The following is an 18,470-nucleotide window of genomic DNA, read 5'->3' as shown; positions in this document are numbered from 1 at the left end:
TGTTCACTGCCCACAGGCTCTTTGTAAGGCTACTTCTCCTGACTAGAATGAGTTCTATCCCAACCTAGATCACTTCTACCTAACCTGTAAGCCTCACCAACTCTGGGCTTCCCAATCATCTCCCTACCCTTTGTCCCCAAGGTTGAATTTCATGATTATGCAGAATCCATGCTTAATGATTTATAGCTTACTCCACTGCATCACAATTAAGGATTCATTTAGTTTATACCAATAAGACTGTGAGCTCCTTAAAGCTAAGGACTCATTTTACATACCCAGAACTTACCACAGCTCTTGCCTAACAGACGTTAAATAGGCAAACCAGAAATCAAAAAGGTTATCAACCTTGACACTAAGACTCACGGTGTTCTTGTTGTAAGTTTATGTCTGCCCATTTGGAAAGCAGTCAATCTACTACGTTTCTCTTTGCTGTATGAGTTACAGTGTTCTCTGCATTACCAATATTTGTGTGCTAGTCTTATACCATTTTTAAATTATCAGCTTATCAAGAGAAGAGATTACATCAAACCAACTGGAGCCACTGATACAGATACTCATGGATGACACAAGGAAGAACATGTTCAGCCAATTCCTGCTTCAGCACCACCATGTGAAGAAGACAGAAAAGTTACAAACCTACCTCACAGGTAACCAAGAAAATCAAATTTTAAGTTCTGACCTCTTTAAAACACAGCTTAAGATTTATTAGGAAACTTTGTTTACAGTTTAAGTCTAGACAAATTTCATATGAGCGGGGTTATCTTCAATGCTTTAGACACTTTACTATTTCCAGTTATTCCACCCAAACAGTACAATTCAAAACTCACAAATGATTATTCAACCTAAAAGTATACTTTAAAAATCAGTATTTGATGAACATTGAATGTTATACAGAACAGACCAATTGTATAAAAAAGTAACAAAATGTTTTAATTTTGATGTATGAGTCAACTGTTCTCACTGTAGTACCAGCAGTAATAGTTACAATTATTGATTATTTTCTGCTATTTTAAGTACTTTAACATTTTTATCCTTATAACCCAATTTACAGTGAGGATGCTACCACACTGCTAAGTTAAATAACTTGGCCAAGAATACACAGCTAGCAACAATTCAAACCCAAGCCCATTCTATGTACCACTAGGCCATCTTATTAAAAAAAAAAAAAAAAAGCCTAATATGCTAAGTGTCCACTGTTCAACCAGTCGCTATGACGCGCACTGACCACCAGGGGGCAGATGCTCCAACCAGTAGGTTAGCTTGCTGCTGGGGTCCAGCCGATCAGGACTGGGGGTGACAGGCCGGACACGCCCTGGAGCCCTCCCACGGTCCCTCCTCAGCCCAATCGTGCACCAGTGGGGTCCCTCGGCCTAGCCTGAGCCTTCTCTCAATCCAGGACCCCTTGGGGGATGTCCATAGACCAGGCTGAGGGACCCTACCGGTGCACAAATCCGTGCACAGGGCCTTTAGTACAATATAAACAACAATAAGTTACAGGGATCGGCTATAAATGTGTTTGTTTTCTCTCAGACTATTTTATATAGGTATTTCAAGCATTTAAACAAAAATTCTAATATTATAAAACCAACTTATGTGTGTATCCTTAGGATTATTCTCTATAGGGCTTCTTTATACATTTACATTTAAGATGACTGCTCTGGTATTGTATTTTACTGTCAGGTTTATTAGTGGTATCCAATATGGGTACACCATAAAGACAAAGTGAAATGCCTAATAACACAGTCAAAACACATTTTAAGAAACAGTAAGTAAGATGGCCCTACAAAAAGAAAATGTTACCAATATAATAGTACTATCATGTTTAATGTTAACAGGGTTCTGCCAAAAGTTATTTTACCCAAAATGAAATGACTCATATATATTAATAGAGAATGAAATAGATGCCCCAAATCCTCAATTTTATGAATAGCAATTAAAATATTCCCTTCATATCCTTCATTATTTTTCATGATTTCTCTGCTTGTCTTATTCTCCCTCACTTAAAACAAGGTTGTCTTTATGCCATTCATTTTTCTAATTAAGTTTCAAATATTTTCTAATATTATGTTGAACCATTTTAAATTACCCTTTTTAACCACTTTATCTACAAAACTGGACGCTTCATATGCTTCAATCAAATAACTTTCAGAAATTCAACATAAAAAAGAATAGATGTACTTAACAAAGTTATGACTGTTCCATCACTGTAATACTTTTCTGGTGGCTCAGAAAGGAATAAACACTACATAGTTTTTTGGACTCAATAGGAAAGAAGATAAAAATAAATTATTCTCATGAGAAAACATTCACAATATAATGTTAAGGAAAAGGACTGAATTACAAACCAGTATAATACCAATTTCATTTATACATAAAAACACCAAATATTGAAACTGGTCTAGACTTTAGGTTTTGTTTCTTTGTTCTCTTCATTTGGCAGTTCTGTTTCCCTAATTCCCTAATTAAAATGTATTATTTCTGTAATTTATAAAAAAAGAAATTTAAAGTTAATCTTTGCTTAATTCTTTACCACGAAGATACTTAATACATTAATGAATCTACATATGTTACCTAAGGCAAGAATAAAAAATTTAAATAGCCTACATCTTTTTATTTAACTCAGTAACATACAAAGTCCATGAGAAATAACACAATAACTTAAGTTATTTCTAAGAATGATGATCATGTGCTTTGTTGGTATGAATAAATAACTTTATACATCAACTAAATATGCCTAATAGACGGTTGGGTTTTATTTCATCATTATAAAATGATAATTTGTGTGCTTAACAAATAGAGACCAGACCAAAAAGTTAAAACATAAAGGATCAGTGTGGAGTGGAGAAATGGAAGGAGACTGAGTTAGAAAAGAATCATGAAAAATAAAGGTGAGAAAAACTAAAACAAACAAATGTTATATGGCTCTACTACATATATAAAAAAAATTTTTAAGCAACAAAAATGTTTTGATATTTAAATGAACAGATATAAGTTTTAGAAGTATCTTCTAGGAGGTTTCTTATTTTTAAAATTCTGATCAGTGAAATCCAGGTGTTAAGAAGTAATTTTACCTGAGTTCACTGCTAACTACATGAAATAGCTCTGAGATATATATATTAGTTTTGAGATTTTGCTGATTAAGCACCTAAGTTAGCAATCTTACTCAGAAAGGATTCCTACATTTACATGCCAAGTACTCTAAAAATATGGGGAGAAAGGTTTGAGTTGAATAGACAAATGGACCATAAGGTAAACAGCTCAAATTAGTCCTCTGTGGTTTACTGCCCTCTGGCTGTTGTGGCAGGAGATATCACAGATAAGAGTGACTGCATTAAAAAGCTATGAAGGTATCAAGCAAAAGTTAGCAGGAAATCCTTCAGGCAAATTTAGAAACTTTAGGATAGACTCTCAATATACGTTAAAGTTAGTTTTACTCCTTTCTTTAAAAAAAACAAACAAAAAAAACAACAACAACATGTCAACTAACAAAACATTTCAAACACTATCTAAAATTTTCAACCACAAATTAACAAAATATAGAGTAGTTTGGACATAAAAGGTGGCCCTAAGAGAGTAAGACAAAAAGAGTTAATGCCTTACCCTAACTAAAGATCAGAATCAGTTTTGATTTAGAAAAATTCCTTAGCATGCAAGATGGAAACATTTGGGTAAAGAGGCAAAATCTTTTATCAGAAATTCCAAAATATTGATAAAATTTCCTCTAATTATAAATCTGTGGTATATACAAAATGTAGATCTTAGACTAATGAAACTCTTACAATAATTCAGTTTCTAGGTATCAGATGTAATCTGAAGTTAAAAATTAGGAAACATTGAGACAAATATTTCCTGGAATCACCGAATTACATAAAATGCAGGAACAAAACAAAAGAAAACTTGCTACACCAATATCAGACCAGATCATTTATATTAATATTTCTTCAAAATACTAGCCAATGTCATCTCATAATTTTGTCCAATAAGGTCTGCACTAATTTTCTATTATCATTTTATAATTTCCACCAGAGTTCTGCTGGCAATAACCACACAGCTACAGTCCAAGAAAAAACTGTTCATTTCACTGAATTGCCAATTATAATTCACTGTCTTTTTAGAACAGTTGATTTTGCCCGCCTGGGCAGGCTCAGAGGTTGAGCATCGAACTATGAACCAGAAGGTCACGGTTTGATTCCCAGTTTGTGGGCTTGATCCCTGTGGGGGCAAGCAGGAGGCAGATGATCTATGATTCTCATCACTGATGTTTCTATTTCTCTCTCCCCCTCCTTTCCTCTCTGAAATAAAAAAAATATTTTTTAAACAGTGGCTTTCCAACCCAACACACCCAGGAGACACAAAACTTTTCTTTAATAATAGTGGCTCACGCCGAAACCGGTTTGGCTCAGTGGATAGAGCGTTGGCCTGCGGACTGAAAGATCCTAGGTTCGATTCCGGTCAAGGGCATGTACCTGGGTTGCGGGCACATCCCCAGTAGAAGATGTGCAGGAGGCAGCTGATCGATGTTTCTCTCTCATCGATGTTTCTAACTCTCTATCTCTCTCCCTTCTTCTCTGTAAAAAATCAATAAAATATATATATAAGAAAAAAAAAAGTGGTTCACAAGGTTCTGATTCCCAGGAAAACTGGAAAAGGATAATAAAATTTGAAAAATAAAGAAAAATGGGAGTGGGAAGAACAGGGGTGAGAGTGAGGATTTTCCTTTGAGAGACACACCCATTAAACATTAGGATTTTTCTTCTCAGCAAGTCTTAATAACCTCTTTGAATTTACCACTGTTCAAAAAAGATATGATGCATTCAATTTTTAAGAAAACAAAACAAAAACTTACCTTGCAGTTCATGATGTATTACGCCCACTAAGTTGGGTTCATCTCCCCACCAGAATATCCATAACTCTTTGCAATCTGGTTTGACATCACGACGCCATACACACAGCAAGTTGGCTTGCAGACAGCGGATGAAACTTAACAGGATTGGATCATCTTGGGCTGGGGCTGAAATTATGGGTCCACAGTCCCCATGACCTCCAAAATTGTACCTACGCCATTTGATTCCTGTGAGTTCAGCCTGCAAAAAGACAAGACAATTAATTACAATAGTTTAGATTTTTCTTGTTAGTTGCAAAACACTAAAAACAGGCTTCTATACAGATAAGTAAATTTGGTAAATACTTACACTACACTTAATCATAATATTTTTCCCACTGAAAAATGTAGCCAATCCTTTTAAAAGGGAAACTATTCTTTTTTTCCTATCAAGATTTCTACATAGTTCTTTATATTAAAAGCAAAATATAACCAACAGATAATCATTATTTTCTGTTAAGCTATTTTTACCTAAACATCTACTATAAAACTACTTTCTACATTATTCTTCCTTAGTGAATTCATTAATTATATTTCTAAGTCAGGTAAGAAATTGAAAAATAAGTACAAAATTTAAGGAATTTCTTTCCAAGAATTTCTTCAATTTCTTCTCCAGAAATTACAGTTCAAAGTCCTTTCAATCAAGAAAACAGTTTGAATGCAGTACTACATTGCTTCATTATGAGAAAATAAGCTAATACAACTGATGAAAAGTTATCAACAACTTACTCATGTTATTTAACATGTAGCGCACAGAAAAGTGTGTTTCTACAACTTTTCCCTAATGTAATTTGGTTTTTCGGGTGTTTTTTTAAAATATAAGAACTTAAAAAACAGCTGACAGCAGAACCTGTATCTTTGTTCCATTACATAGATTTGTATTTTTTAAAATGTGTTAAATTTTAGATTTAAGGAACTAAACTTCAAAGATGTCTCAAAATAAACTAAAGTTTAATTCCTTACTTCTGTAGTTATAAACTATAACTATGTATGCAAAACTGATAGTAAAATTAATTCATAATCCTATACTAAACAGTCCATGTGCCCCTTACACTCAATTCTTACTCATCTTCCTTCTCCCCACCCACCACCCACCACCACCAAGTCAGTAATTTTTGTCAACAAGTTGTTATTCAAAAAACAAGTACCACAGGGCAGAATAATAACCATTTCTTCTACTAACATAGCCGAAACAAATTTAGTGCTGAAACAATCAATCACTATAATGAATATATTTAAGAAAAAAATTTCAATTTTCTTTGATACAAAAAACCTCCACATCAAAAAACAAGCATGGTTCCAAAAATAATATCCAAACTAAAACTAACTGAAGCTCAGAAACCTTTCCTTTTATGAGACATGCAAATCTAATCTTTAACAAATATTTTCAGTAAAAGCTGGAATTGGCATCATTTAGGCATTCATTTATGCCACTTGGTTTCCTCTGACTATAAAAGTACTATATGGCCAATGCAGAAAGTTCACTAAAAGAAGACATAATGTAAATAGCCCAGCCAGCATGGCTCAGTGGTTGAGTGTCTACCTATGAACCAGGAGGTTACAGGTTTGATTCCTATTCAGAGCACATGCCTTGGTTGCAGGTTGGATCCCCAGTAGGGGGCATGCAGGAGGCAGCTGATCAATGATTCTCTCTCATCATTGATGTTTCTATCTCTTTCTCCCTCTCTCTGCATCTCTGAAATCAATAAAATATATTAAAAATAAAATAATAATATAAACAAAAAGGAAACTAATTGTACCAGAAACAAACATTTTCCATAATCACATTAGAAATAATTATAAGCATCCTATTCTATGTTCTTCCTGATTTGTTTGTTTTTTCCCACATACATACATTTTTAAATTTGGACCATAATGAATGGTTTTATATCATGCTTTTCCACTTATTATAAATATTTTTATTTTTTATGAATTATTCTTCAAAAACAATTTTAATGTTTGCATAATATTCTAGTCACTTTTGGGGGGAAAAACATAATTTATTCCATAACAACTGGACAATCTTTCATTTTTCCACTATTATAATTAATACGAGATTCATGCACAGGGTTGGGGGGGAAGGTCCCTCAGCCCAGCCTGCACCCTCTCACAGTCCGGGAGCCCTCAGGGGATGTCCGACTGCCTCGGAGGCAGGAGAGACCCCTGCCACCACCGCTGTGCTCACCAGCTGTGAGCCTCGCTTCTGACTGAGCGGTGCTCCCTCTGTGGGAGCACACTGACCACCAGGGGCAGCTCCTGCATTGAGGATCTGCCTCCTAGTGGTCAGTGCACATCATAGAAACTGGTCATTCCACTGTTCGGTAGATTTGCATATTAGCCTTTTATCATACAGGATAACTGGTGAACATCTTTGAACACAGTTATTTTCCTGATTATTTCCTTAGGAGAGATGGCTAGATGCAGAATTACCAGTCAATGAATATGAATATTTTAAGGCTCATAGATATTGCTTTTCAATTAATAGTCCCACCAATACAAATAACCTCCTCCCAAATTGCATGTATTTTAAAATAACTTCCAATTTAATAGAATGATATACCCTTGTACTAATTTGTAGTCCTAGTTCTGCTTATAAGAAATCATTATAATTTATTTGATCAAAAGCCTAACTCTGGACCAGCCTTCCAGGGTTTGAATCCCAGCTCTGTACCTATGAGCTGTCTGTAAGTAGCAAGGGCCTAGCAAGTTATGTAACCTTTGTCTCTCAGTTGCCTCACTAGAAAAATGGAGGTAATAGTATTTACAGCTTATTAAATGAGTTATTAAGCATATAAAGCACTTGGGGACAGTACCTGGCACGTGGCAAAAAATATATAAATGATACTATTATCATTACTAATAGTAATAGGACTACTTCTCCTTGAGTCAACTATTCATATCCTTTGTGTGTTTTTCTGTCATTTAAGTCCCTTTGTTTCTTCAAGTAAAAGCTGTGTGTGTGTGTTTAAATCAGAAAGCCTAATATCAATTTTAAATGTAAAAAAAAAACTAAAGAAAAAGACTAAAAAGGGGCAGCTGAAATCAGAAAAGTTAAGTAAAAGGCTAATTTTTCTTATTGTTACCTAGGTTATTGTTCTAAGGATGGGGGAGGTGAAGGGGGAGGAAAAAAGAAGAATAAAAGAATACCAACACATAAGAATTGCTAATACTTACATTAACCATATTCAAAGGGTTAGAAAATTAAGATATATCAGAGCCCTGCCCAGGTAGCTCAGTTAGTTGGAGCATCGCCCCATGCGCCAAAAAGGCTGCAGATTCAATTTCCAGTCTGGGCACATACCTAGGTTGCAGTTTGGATCTCCAGTGGGAGTGCATATGGGAGGCAACAGATAGATGTTTGTTCCTTCTTTCCTTCCTTCCTTCCTTCCTTCCTTCCTTCCTTCCTTCCTTCCTTCCTTCCTTCCTTCCTTCCTCCCTTCCTCTCCCTCCCCCTTCTCCCTCTCCCTCTCCGTTCCCCCGCCCTTCCCTTCTCTCTAAAATCAATAAACCTATCCACTGGTGAGATTTTTTTAAAAAGATTTATTAGAGATTTAAATATCAGGTGAGTCAGTCCCCAAGAAAATCTATGAACAGCAATTTACTCACTAGAATATTTTTACCTGTAAAATCCAGCATGGTTCAACAAACAAAATATTTGGCCTTGATTCAGGAGAATGGTTTCCTAATCCCAGCACTTCCACTAACTTCCTATCAGTGCTTCTATGGTCTCAGTGGTAAAGGAAAGCTGCTGCCACCTGCTCTATACTCGTTGTGGAGTTGTACTAGCAAGTGATATAACACAAATTCAAGTGGCATAACAGCAAGGCTACAAACTTAACTACTTCATAACTAATTCAGAAAAAAATAACTAAAAAATGCCTGATTATTTTTAAACAATTTAGTTGCTTTAACTTAAAGCTAAAATTAAATATTATTATTCTAGTGTTCATTGGAAAACATAACAAGGAACTGCCATTCAAGCCTAATAGAGATAACTAGGTATAAAATGAATGTCCAAAGACTTGTCTTTTAACTTTGAATTAATGTTGATAAAAGAAGAGACAATTTAGTGCTACTGAAATTTCTCCAAGAAAAAAGTTCCTATGGTGGATATATACATTCAATTACACTAAAGTAACTTCTCATATACTATGATCATGTTTACACTTAAAAATCAATTCGCCCTAGCTGTTTTGGCTCAGTGGATAGAGCGTCAACCTGTGGACTAAAGGGTCCTGGGTTCGATTCTAGTCAAGGGCACATGCCTGGGTTGCAGGCTTGATCCCCAGTAGCGGACCTGCAGGAGGCAGCCGATCCATGATTCTCTCTCATCATTGATGTTTCTATTTCTCTCTCCCTCTCCCTTCCTCTCTGAAATCAATAAAAAAAATATTTTTAAAAAATATCAATTCAACACAAAATTCTGTTGACCCAATTTCTGACAAATGTGTATCTCCAAGACTCAAAATTCTATGATAATTTCAAAATTATAAAGCAACCCTTTAAAATATCTCTAGATGCAGATTATCCCAAAAATGCAATATTTATCATTGTCAAAGGTGAAGAACACATAATTATATTTAAGTTTAAAATTACATGGTGTTTAAAATGTAAAATCAAGGAACAAAACAGTATACATATATATACATATACACATATATATACATATATGTACACATATATTAATAACCATAACCATCATTTATTCATTGCCAACTTAATAGTAGGTACTATATTATGATCTTCACAAATAATTTCTAATATGAGTTACCATACTAGGGTCTTCATATATAGTTTATAAGACTTCACAAACTGAATACTAAAGAAATGAGGACTCAAAAAGGTTAAATAATTCTCCTATAACCACCCAAGTAGCAAATGGCAGATCACAAATATAACTGAATTTAAAGCATACATTCTTTCCACTCTACCATCCTGCTTCATGGGGCGAATGGCAAAAATTAACTCTAGAGGATTATAAAATAGTACAAAGAAGCTGTCATCAACTCAATTTAGCAATGACAAGAGCTCATGGCCATATTTTCTAATTAAAGAAAGTTCATAAATCTTTCTTTAGTCTTCCTGAGGTATTAAGAAAACTAGTATGAGGGTGCCCACACACCATCCCATGAATAGAAGAGATATTTTTATTTCACTGAGATAATTATATGCCTTCTTTTACATGTTACCACTCTAAGACTGTATCTACACAAGCTAATGCTTAGAGGGTATGTATAACAAGCCAAGAAAATAGCTATTCTAATAGCAAGAGAGATTAGAGAAAAATTTCCTCAGCAATGGCTGGTATCTGTTGTACAGGTAGGTAGCCGAGGGCCTCAGAAAATTAAACTTAATTGGCAGAGACTCCCCTGGCCTAAACAAAAGGCCACTACAGTCAGTTCAGAATAGTTAAAATTAAATAGATTACAACAAAGTCAGGATAAATGCACCTTCTAATAGCATGAGTGTATTTAAAGGAAATTTATACTGATTCTTAATATCCTCTTCTTTTGTTATTACACATAGGAAATGAGCTGATAAATTCTCCCAGTGGAGGTCATTTATTTGCAATGACCCATTGCAATCAGATCCCTCATGACCAACAGCATACTATTCTTGCAATGTGGCTCTCCAGAGACAAAATTGTCTTCAGAGGTCATGAAACAGAGTCAAACTAACAGGCCTTGATAACAATGAACCCAGGGTATAGTCACCATGGGAAGAACACTGGCTGGAGGTCAGATCTAGATTCAAGTCCTGCTTTTTCAACCATTTAGCTATATAATATTAGGAAATCTACTCCATCTCAGGACACCTCAGCTTCCTGACTGGTAAAATGATATGGTTGACCTAAATACTATAATGAGTCCAGTCTCCTGGCCCAGGTTAATCACATCCCACTCACAAAGGCAACTTGTAAATGAGAGTGAACCCTTAGAATGATCAGCAGGAAGAGGAGGGTTGCCAGAAGACCTCTGTATTTTCAAGAAAGCTGAAAGAAAGATTTCTCAAACTATAGAGCAATTAGCTTAATATCAATTCTGGGCAGGAATCTACTAGTAGATCAGTGGTGGTGAACCTATGACACGCGTGTCAGAAGTGACACGTGAACTCATTTTTTTGGTTGATTTTTCTTTGTTAAATGGCATTTAAATATATAAAATAAATATCAAAAATATAAGTCTTTGTTTTACTATGGTTGCAAATATCAAAAAATTTCTATATGTGACACAGCACCAGAGTTAAATTAGGGTTTTTCAAAATGCTGACATGCTGAGCTCAAAAGGTTCACCATCACTGTAGTAGATGGTGTGTAGAAAAGGCAGATTTGATCATTTGAGGCTCACCGGAGTGCGCTACGATATTCCAAGTAAGCCTCACCTCACTTCTTCCTGTAATAGTATTACAGCTCTAGTAGGTCAGAGAAAACATACAATAAACATATTAAGTCACCTCTCAACTCAACTCATAGGAGGGGGGAAAAGTCAGGATAATAGAAAACTTCTGTTAAAACATAACTAATCAGCTCTAGGTAAAGACAGTAGAGTAAACACACACATCTGCTTTTACTCTCCCTTAAATCCCTCTAAAAACCATCAGTAAAAAGTTTGGTTTTTTCTTCCTTAAATTATAAAATCACAATGGTAGGTAGGAAAGGAAATAGTAACATCAAACATTTCAAGGTTTTGAAAGCTAAGAAACAGATGCTCAAGAGGTATAGACACAGAAATACGTAGGAAAGCTGAATCCTAGCTGTGGAGAAAGGAGAGAAATGACCTTATTTACACAATATCCCCTCGGCTTCAAGAATTATAATACAGGTACCTGTGGAGGTAGAGTCGCAAAGCAGAGAGGAGATAAAATAAGGAAAACTGGATGAAATTCTGCTTAGAAGACACTCAGAACTATGGTATCCTGCCCATTGCCTGTCCTTACCCCAGCAAATGATTTAATATTCTTAAAGAGATAAAATAGGGCACCATTAAAAAAGAGTGTTCTCTGGGTCCAGAAGAACAGAGGGTGTCTGGACTGGGAGGTGCAGGCATAACTGAAGGCAGGGAACCAGAGTAAAAACAGTGCATTAGGTGAGCACGTACAGAATGAAGGTCAAAAACCACCCTTTCCCACCATCTCCCTCTAAGCCAGCGGTTCTCAGCCTGTGGGTCGCGACCCCTTTGGTGGTCGAACAACCCTTTCACAGGGATTGTCTAAGACCATCCTGCATATCAGATATTTATATTACAATTCATAACAGTAGCAACATTACAGTTAGGAAGTAGCAACGAAAATAATTTTATGGTTGGGTCACAACATGAGGACTGTATTTAAAGGGTCAGAAGGTTGAGAATCACTGCTCTAAGCAACCAGAAAGCTGGCAGCCAATCTTTCCTTCCCCAGAAAGGAGTCTGGAAAAGTCTTCTCTGGGCTATCTGACCAACTCAAGAGAAAGGACCTCAAGATATTGACATCAGAGGTTCCACAAGTAAAGAGCCCTTGCAGATGAAAGTGCATAGTAAACAAATGCCACTCACATACTCAGAACTTCTAAGTAGTTTTTAGTCCACCATTCCTAAACGTGAACAGACAAGCAGGAACTACTAAATAGTTAAGGGCAACTATTATAGAAAATATAGTTAAGGGAAACTATATTCTGAGAAATTAATAGAGACAATAACAAATAGAAAAGTAACCTGAAGGAAACAGACTACATTGGGAAAAGAAAAATATACTCATCATTTTTACAAATATATCACCTTTATTCTTAAAGAGATAAAATTGTGCAATCATTAACCAAGAACAGGACAATATTTCAAGAAAGAACAGAGAACTCAAAGAGAGCTCTTAGAAATCCTATATAATAAAGAGGTGATATGCAAATTGACCATCACACCCTCATAAGAGGGCTGCCTACGATCAGGCCAGCAGGGGGTTATTGAGGGACGACCAAATATCTGAACAAGCAGGCTGCGTGGGGCAACCAGGCTGTCAGGGGGGTTAGTGAGGGATGACCAAAAGACTGAACTAGCAGGCTGCATGGGGCGACCAGGCCAGCGGGGGGGGGGGTTAGTGAGGGATGACCAGGCCAGTGGGGAGGGGCAGTTGAGTGCGACCAGGCCGGCAGAGGGGGGTAGTTAGGGGCAACCAGGCTGGCAGGGTGGGGCAATTAGGGGCAACCAGGCCAGCAAGGGGGGCAGTCGGGGGCGAGCAAGCTGGCAGGCAGAGTGGTGGTTAGGAGCCAGCGGTCCCGGATTGCGAGAGGGATGTCCGACTGCCTGTGGGATAGGGCCTAAACCAGCAGTCAGACATCCCCCAGGGGTCCCAGACTGGAGAGGGTGCAGGCTGGGCTGAGAGACCTCCCCCCCAACCCCCCCCCCCCCGTGCACAAATTTTGTGCACCAGGCCACTAGTCTATAATAATAAAAGCATAGTATGCTGATTAGACTGGATGTCCTTCCAGACATCCTTCTAGGACAAATCCAGGGCTGCAGCTGTGGGATCGAGGCAGCTGCCGCAGTAGTTGCGGCTACGAAGGCCTACTCTTGCACGAATTTCATGCATCGGGGCTCTAGTATTATTATAAACTTTCTACACACTGCAGACAAAGAGAAGGTCCTCCAAGCACCCAGATAGTAAAAAGAGGTAACAAAGAATCAGAAATCAGAAGGGTTTCTGACTTCTCAACTGCAATGCCAGAAACAAGAAGGTAATGGTGCAAAAACTCCCAAATTTTAAAGCAAAATTATTCCAAACTAGATATCTATGTGAATCTACATTATCTATCAAGTGTAGAAGTAGAATAAATACATTTTTAAATATGCAAGGTCTTTACAAAAAAAAAAGTACCCTTTCTCAGGAAGCCACTGGAGGTATATCCTACCAAAAGGAGGGACTGTACTAGTAAGAAGCCATGAGATGAGACTTAGAAAACAAATGCAACATAGGAGGGAGAAAATAAATCCCTAAGATTACAGGGAATAATCACATGATCCTAGGTTGTCCACTGTGCACCGATATAGAGAGGAACCAATCCAGATTATGACATACCAAATGGCTCCAGGAAAGACTGTCAAGAAGAGGAAACTGATAAAACACCTGGAAGGCTGTCTGGGAATTAGTTAGCTTAAAATACACAGAAAAGTAACGAGGAGGAGGAGGAGGAGGAGGAGGGAGAGGAGGGGGAGGGGGAGGAGGAGGAGGAGGAGGAGGGGGGGGGGAATCGAGATATATAAGTAACACGAACATTGAAAAGTCTATAATAATAAAAGAAGAGACGCGACAAATAGAATTTGAGCCACAGCAGCGTCATTTGAGAAACCATATCTTCCCAAGATGACTGTGTTGCTGTTGTCTTGTTTCCTTTCTCCCTTTTTGGACTATTAAAACTCCAGCTGCGTGCTCCCTCCCACCTAGCTCTTCTCAGACTCCTCCACAGCTAAGAGGTTTGTTTGCCAGGGATTCTCTCTGCAGAGGGGCTGAGGAGGTTTTATTTGACAGCACAAGTAAACAATATGAAGTGACTGCTAAAAAAGTCACTGCCATCTTATCCTACATCTTCTTCCAACCATAATCCTATCTAATAAAAGAGAAACATGGTAATTAGCGTACAACCGCTACCCTTCCCATTGGCTAATCAGGGCGATATGCAAATTAACTACCAGCCAAGATGGCAGCCGGCAACCAGGCAGCTTAAACTGAACATGAGGCTTGCTTGCTTCAGTGATGGAGGAAGCCAATGTTCCCGCCTGCCTTGCCGGCCTCTGCGCCTGCAGTTTGAAACATTGTAATAAATACAGAAGCTAAACAAAACCCCAGAAACCTGCTTTCAGCGAGCTGGGATCTCAGAGCTGGAGTTATACATTGTTTTGATTATAGAACCGAAACAAACCAGATACCTGCTTTCAGCAGCCGAGGCCTCAGAACTGGAGCCTCAGAGCTAAAGCTGGCCCAGAATAAAAAAAAAAAAAAAAAAAGAAAGAAAAAAAGGAGCGATTGGGAGCTTCCGTCACCCACGAGCCTGAAAACAGCCCTCAGCCCCTCACCCAGACTGGCCAGGCACCCCAGTGGGGACCCCCACCCTGAAGGGTGAGTGACCAGCTGCAAACAGCCATCATCCCCTCACCCAGGCTGGCCAGGCACCCCAATGGGGACCCCCACCCTGAAGGGTGTGTGACCAGCTGCAAACAGCCATCATCCCATCACGCAGGCTGGCCAAGCACCCCAGTGGGGACCCTCACCCTGGTCCAGGACACCCTTCAGGGCAAACTAGCCGGCCTCCACCCATGCACCAGGCCTCTATCCTATAAAGTAAAAGGGTAATATGCCTCCCAGCACTGGGATCAGCGGAGCTGAGAGGCCTTCCGGCACCGGGATCAGCGTGACAGGGGGCAGCGCCCAAACCCCCTGATCGCCCTGCGGCTCTGTGTGTGAGAGGGGGCGGGGCCACAACCTCCCTATCTGCCCTGCTCTGTTTGTGACAGGGGAAGGCGCCCCAAGCCCCTGATCAGCCCTGCTCTGTGCCTGATAGGGGGGAGCTCCCCAACCCCCTGATCGCCCTGCGGCTCTGTGTGTGACAGGGTGCGGCGCCCCAACCCCCTGATCGGCCCAGCTCTGTGTGTGACAGGGTGTGGCGCCCCAAAGCCCCCCTCCCCCACGGGCCCTGCTCAGTGTCTGACAGGGTAGAGCCATAACCTCCCCATCGGCCCTGCCCTGAGTGTGAGAGTGGCGGTGCCCCAACCCCATGATCGGCCCTGCTCTGTGCCTGATAAGGGGGAGCTCCCCAACCCTCCCTCCCCCGACGGGCCCTGCTCTGTATGTGACAGGGTAGAGCCATAACCTCCCCATCGGCCCTGCCCTGAGTGTGACAGTGGCGGCGCCCCAAACCCCTGATCGGCCCTGCTCTGTGGGTGATAGAGGGTGGCGCCCCAACCCCCTGATCTGCCCTGCTCTGTGACAGGGGGTGGTGCCCCAACTCCCCTATCGGCCCTACTCTGTGAGTGACGGGGGGAGCTCCTCAACCCCCTGATGGGCCCTGCTCTGTGCATGACCGGGGGGAGCTCCCCAAACCCCTGATGGGCCCTGCTCTGTGCGTGACAGGGGGGAGCTCCCCAACCCCCTGATCGACCCTGCTCTGTGTGTGACCGGGTAAGGAGCCCCAACCCCCCTGATGGGCCCTGCTCTGTGCGTGACAGGGGGTGGCGCTGCAACCTCCCCATCGACCCTGCCTTGAGTGTGACAAGGGGTGGTGCTCCAACCCCCCAATTGGCCCTACCCTGAGCGTGACTGAGGGTGGCATTGCAACTTCTCAATCCGCCCTGCTCTGTGAATGACAGAGGACGGCGCCCCAACTCCCCAATCGGCCCTGCTCTGAGCCCGACCAGGGGCTGCACCTAGGGACTGGGCCTGCCCTCTGCCACCCGGGAGCAGGCCTAAGCCAGCAGGTCGTTATCTCCCGAGGGGTCTCAGACTGTGAGAGGGCACAGGCCAGGCTGAGGGACCTCCCCTTCCCCCCCCACCCGAGTGCACAAATTTTTGTGCACCGGGCCTCTAGTGTTTCATAATTCTAATAACATTTGTATCTGTCAGCTAGCTCAGGAGTTGGTAAACTATGGCATGTAGGCTGGCCATTTGCTTTTGTAAATAAAGTTTTATTAGTACACAACTATGCCTATTTATTTACATATCTGTGGCTGCTTCCATGCTATGACCACAGAAGTGAGTAGCTGCAACTAAGGCTGTATGACCCAAAAGCCTGAAATAATTACTCCTGGTTCCATAAGAAAAAGTTTTCTGGCCCCTGAGCTAGATAGGGTAATAAACACAGGCAAATACAAGATTTAAAATATAAGTTAAAAGTAGTATCAGAATTGTCTTTCCACCATAAACTAGGAAACTAGACAACAAAATATAAAACTATTGTTTTCAGATATTAGACAACAGTAGTAATGGACCTAGGGCAGGGGTGGGCAACCCTGGCACGCGTGCCAAACATGGCATGCTAGTAACTTTTGCTGGCACGCGAAACCCTCTCTTATAGTCTTCCATTTACAATTTTTTTCTTAATATCAACTTTTTTATTTTTCAGATAAATTCAGTGTAGGTGCATCTAAGATAAATAAATAATTTTACATAACAAGTTATTTTAAAGACCATAGACATGGACTGACAAGAGAGGGGAAGAGCAATTTCTATGCCTCTGCCTTAACTCTCCCTGCCTTCCTAGATCCAACCAGTGTTTTGGTTTCATCCACATACACTTGTAAATCTTTGTTCTCAGTGATGAATTTTGTTAAGTCTCGTAATAGGAGTAGCCTGACGGATGAAAGTAGTAGCTTGTGCATATCTCTGAAGGTCACGAAATATAAACCTGATGTAAAACCTCTGTCATCAGTGATGCAGCAGCAAAAGTCCCACTGATAATATCAAACGGAGTCATAAAGTTTTCTGTCGGACTATCAGTGTACATGCGTACATTAAAAAATAAATGTACTTTTCATTATCATATACTGTGTTCTTGCCGCTCGAATGAATTTTATTATTTCTTCAAGGTTCTTCATATACGTACACCTTAAGAGATATTAAGTAAGCGTAACATGTTCTCAAAAAATTAGGGTTGGCATGCAGATGAATTTTGAGTCAGAGATTTTGCTGGTTTGGGCACGTACTCACAAAAAGGTTGCCCACCCCTGACCTAGGGTCTGTGACACAGCTGAATTTTGTGAGAGCATATCACCAGAAAGAAGAGAGTTTTGCAGAAAGAGAGTCCCAGAGGTCTGATAGGGGTTCTTTTTTGAGATTGTCCTCAAATACTAAGCTGCACATTCAAACAATAAAATTCAATGGGGCCAAACAAAGAACAGCTAGAGAGATACTGTTCTAACAGCTCACACAAAGCTGTAAGACAAATCTAGTTCTGAACAGTCTGAGTGAAAAAAACATCATTAAACACCTTTAGTACTAAATAGAGATCACAGAAAAATCATGCCTCAAAAGTAGGAAACTAGGCCTAGCAATAAAGAATGCTCTAACCCACCCTAATAACTGAGCCTCAAAAACCATAAATAATATCATCTACAAGTAATTTAACTGCCAGCCAAAACAAAATTCAATTCTTAATTTTTTTAAGTATACTTTATTGATATTTTTTACAGAGAGGAAGGGAGAGAGAAACACGGATCAGCGGCCTCCTGCACATCTCCTACTGGGGATGTGCCCACAACCAAGGCACATACCCTTGACCAGAATCGAACCTGGGACCCTTCAGTCCGCAGGCCAACGCTCTATCCACCGAGCCAAACCGGTTAGGGCTTAATTTTTTATTTTTAATATTTTTATTGACTGTTTTGGAAAGAGAGGAAGAGGGAGAGGAGAAAGAGAAACATGCATTTGCATGCCCTGTCTGCCCAGCAGGGACAAAGCCTGCAACCTGGGCATGTGCCCTGACCAGGAAATCGAACCAGTGACCTTTTGGCGCATGGGCCTATACCCAACCAACCGAGCCACACCAGCCAGGAAAAAATTCAACCCTTCCTAAAATTCAAAGCAGTGGTTCTCAACCTTCCTAATGCCGTGACCCTTTAATACAGTTCCT

At 39.8% G+C, this 18,470-nt stretch overlaps 1 protein-coding gene across 4 annotated transcripts in view; it reads right to left on the bottom strand.

Annotated features, from left to right (window-relative positions):
• The window catches only part of MED13L (mediator complex subunit 13L), a 286,174-nt gene that overhangs the window by 242,983 nt on the left and 24,721 nt on the right, over positions 1-18,470 (bottom strand). For 3 of the 4 annotated variants that reach the window (XM_059676953.1, XM_059676952.1, XM_059676954.1), the window contains exon 2: positions 4,847-5,084. In XM_059676953.1, coding sequence (XP_059532936.1) covers positions 4,847-5,084 — 238 coding nt within the window. Of the gene's footprint in view, positions 1-4,846; positions 5,085-18,470 lie in introns of those variants that run through there. The other variant, XM_059676955.1, reaches the window with a different exon arrangement.

The sequence above is a fragment of the Myotis daubentonii genome, chromosome 19 (genome assembly GCF_963259705.1).
Source record: "Myotis daubentonii chromosome 19, mMyoDau2.1, whole genome shotgun sequence".
Taxonomy (NCBI): domain Eukaryota; kingdom Metazoa; phylum Chordata; class Mammalia; order Chiroptera; family Vespertilionidae; genus Myotis; species Myotis daubentonii.
The sequence above is the reverse complement of the archived record's forward strand: the minus strand, read 5'-3'. Positions and strand labels throughout refer to the sequence as shown.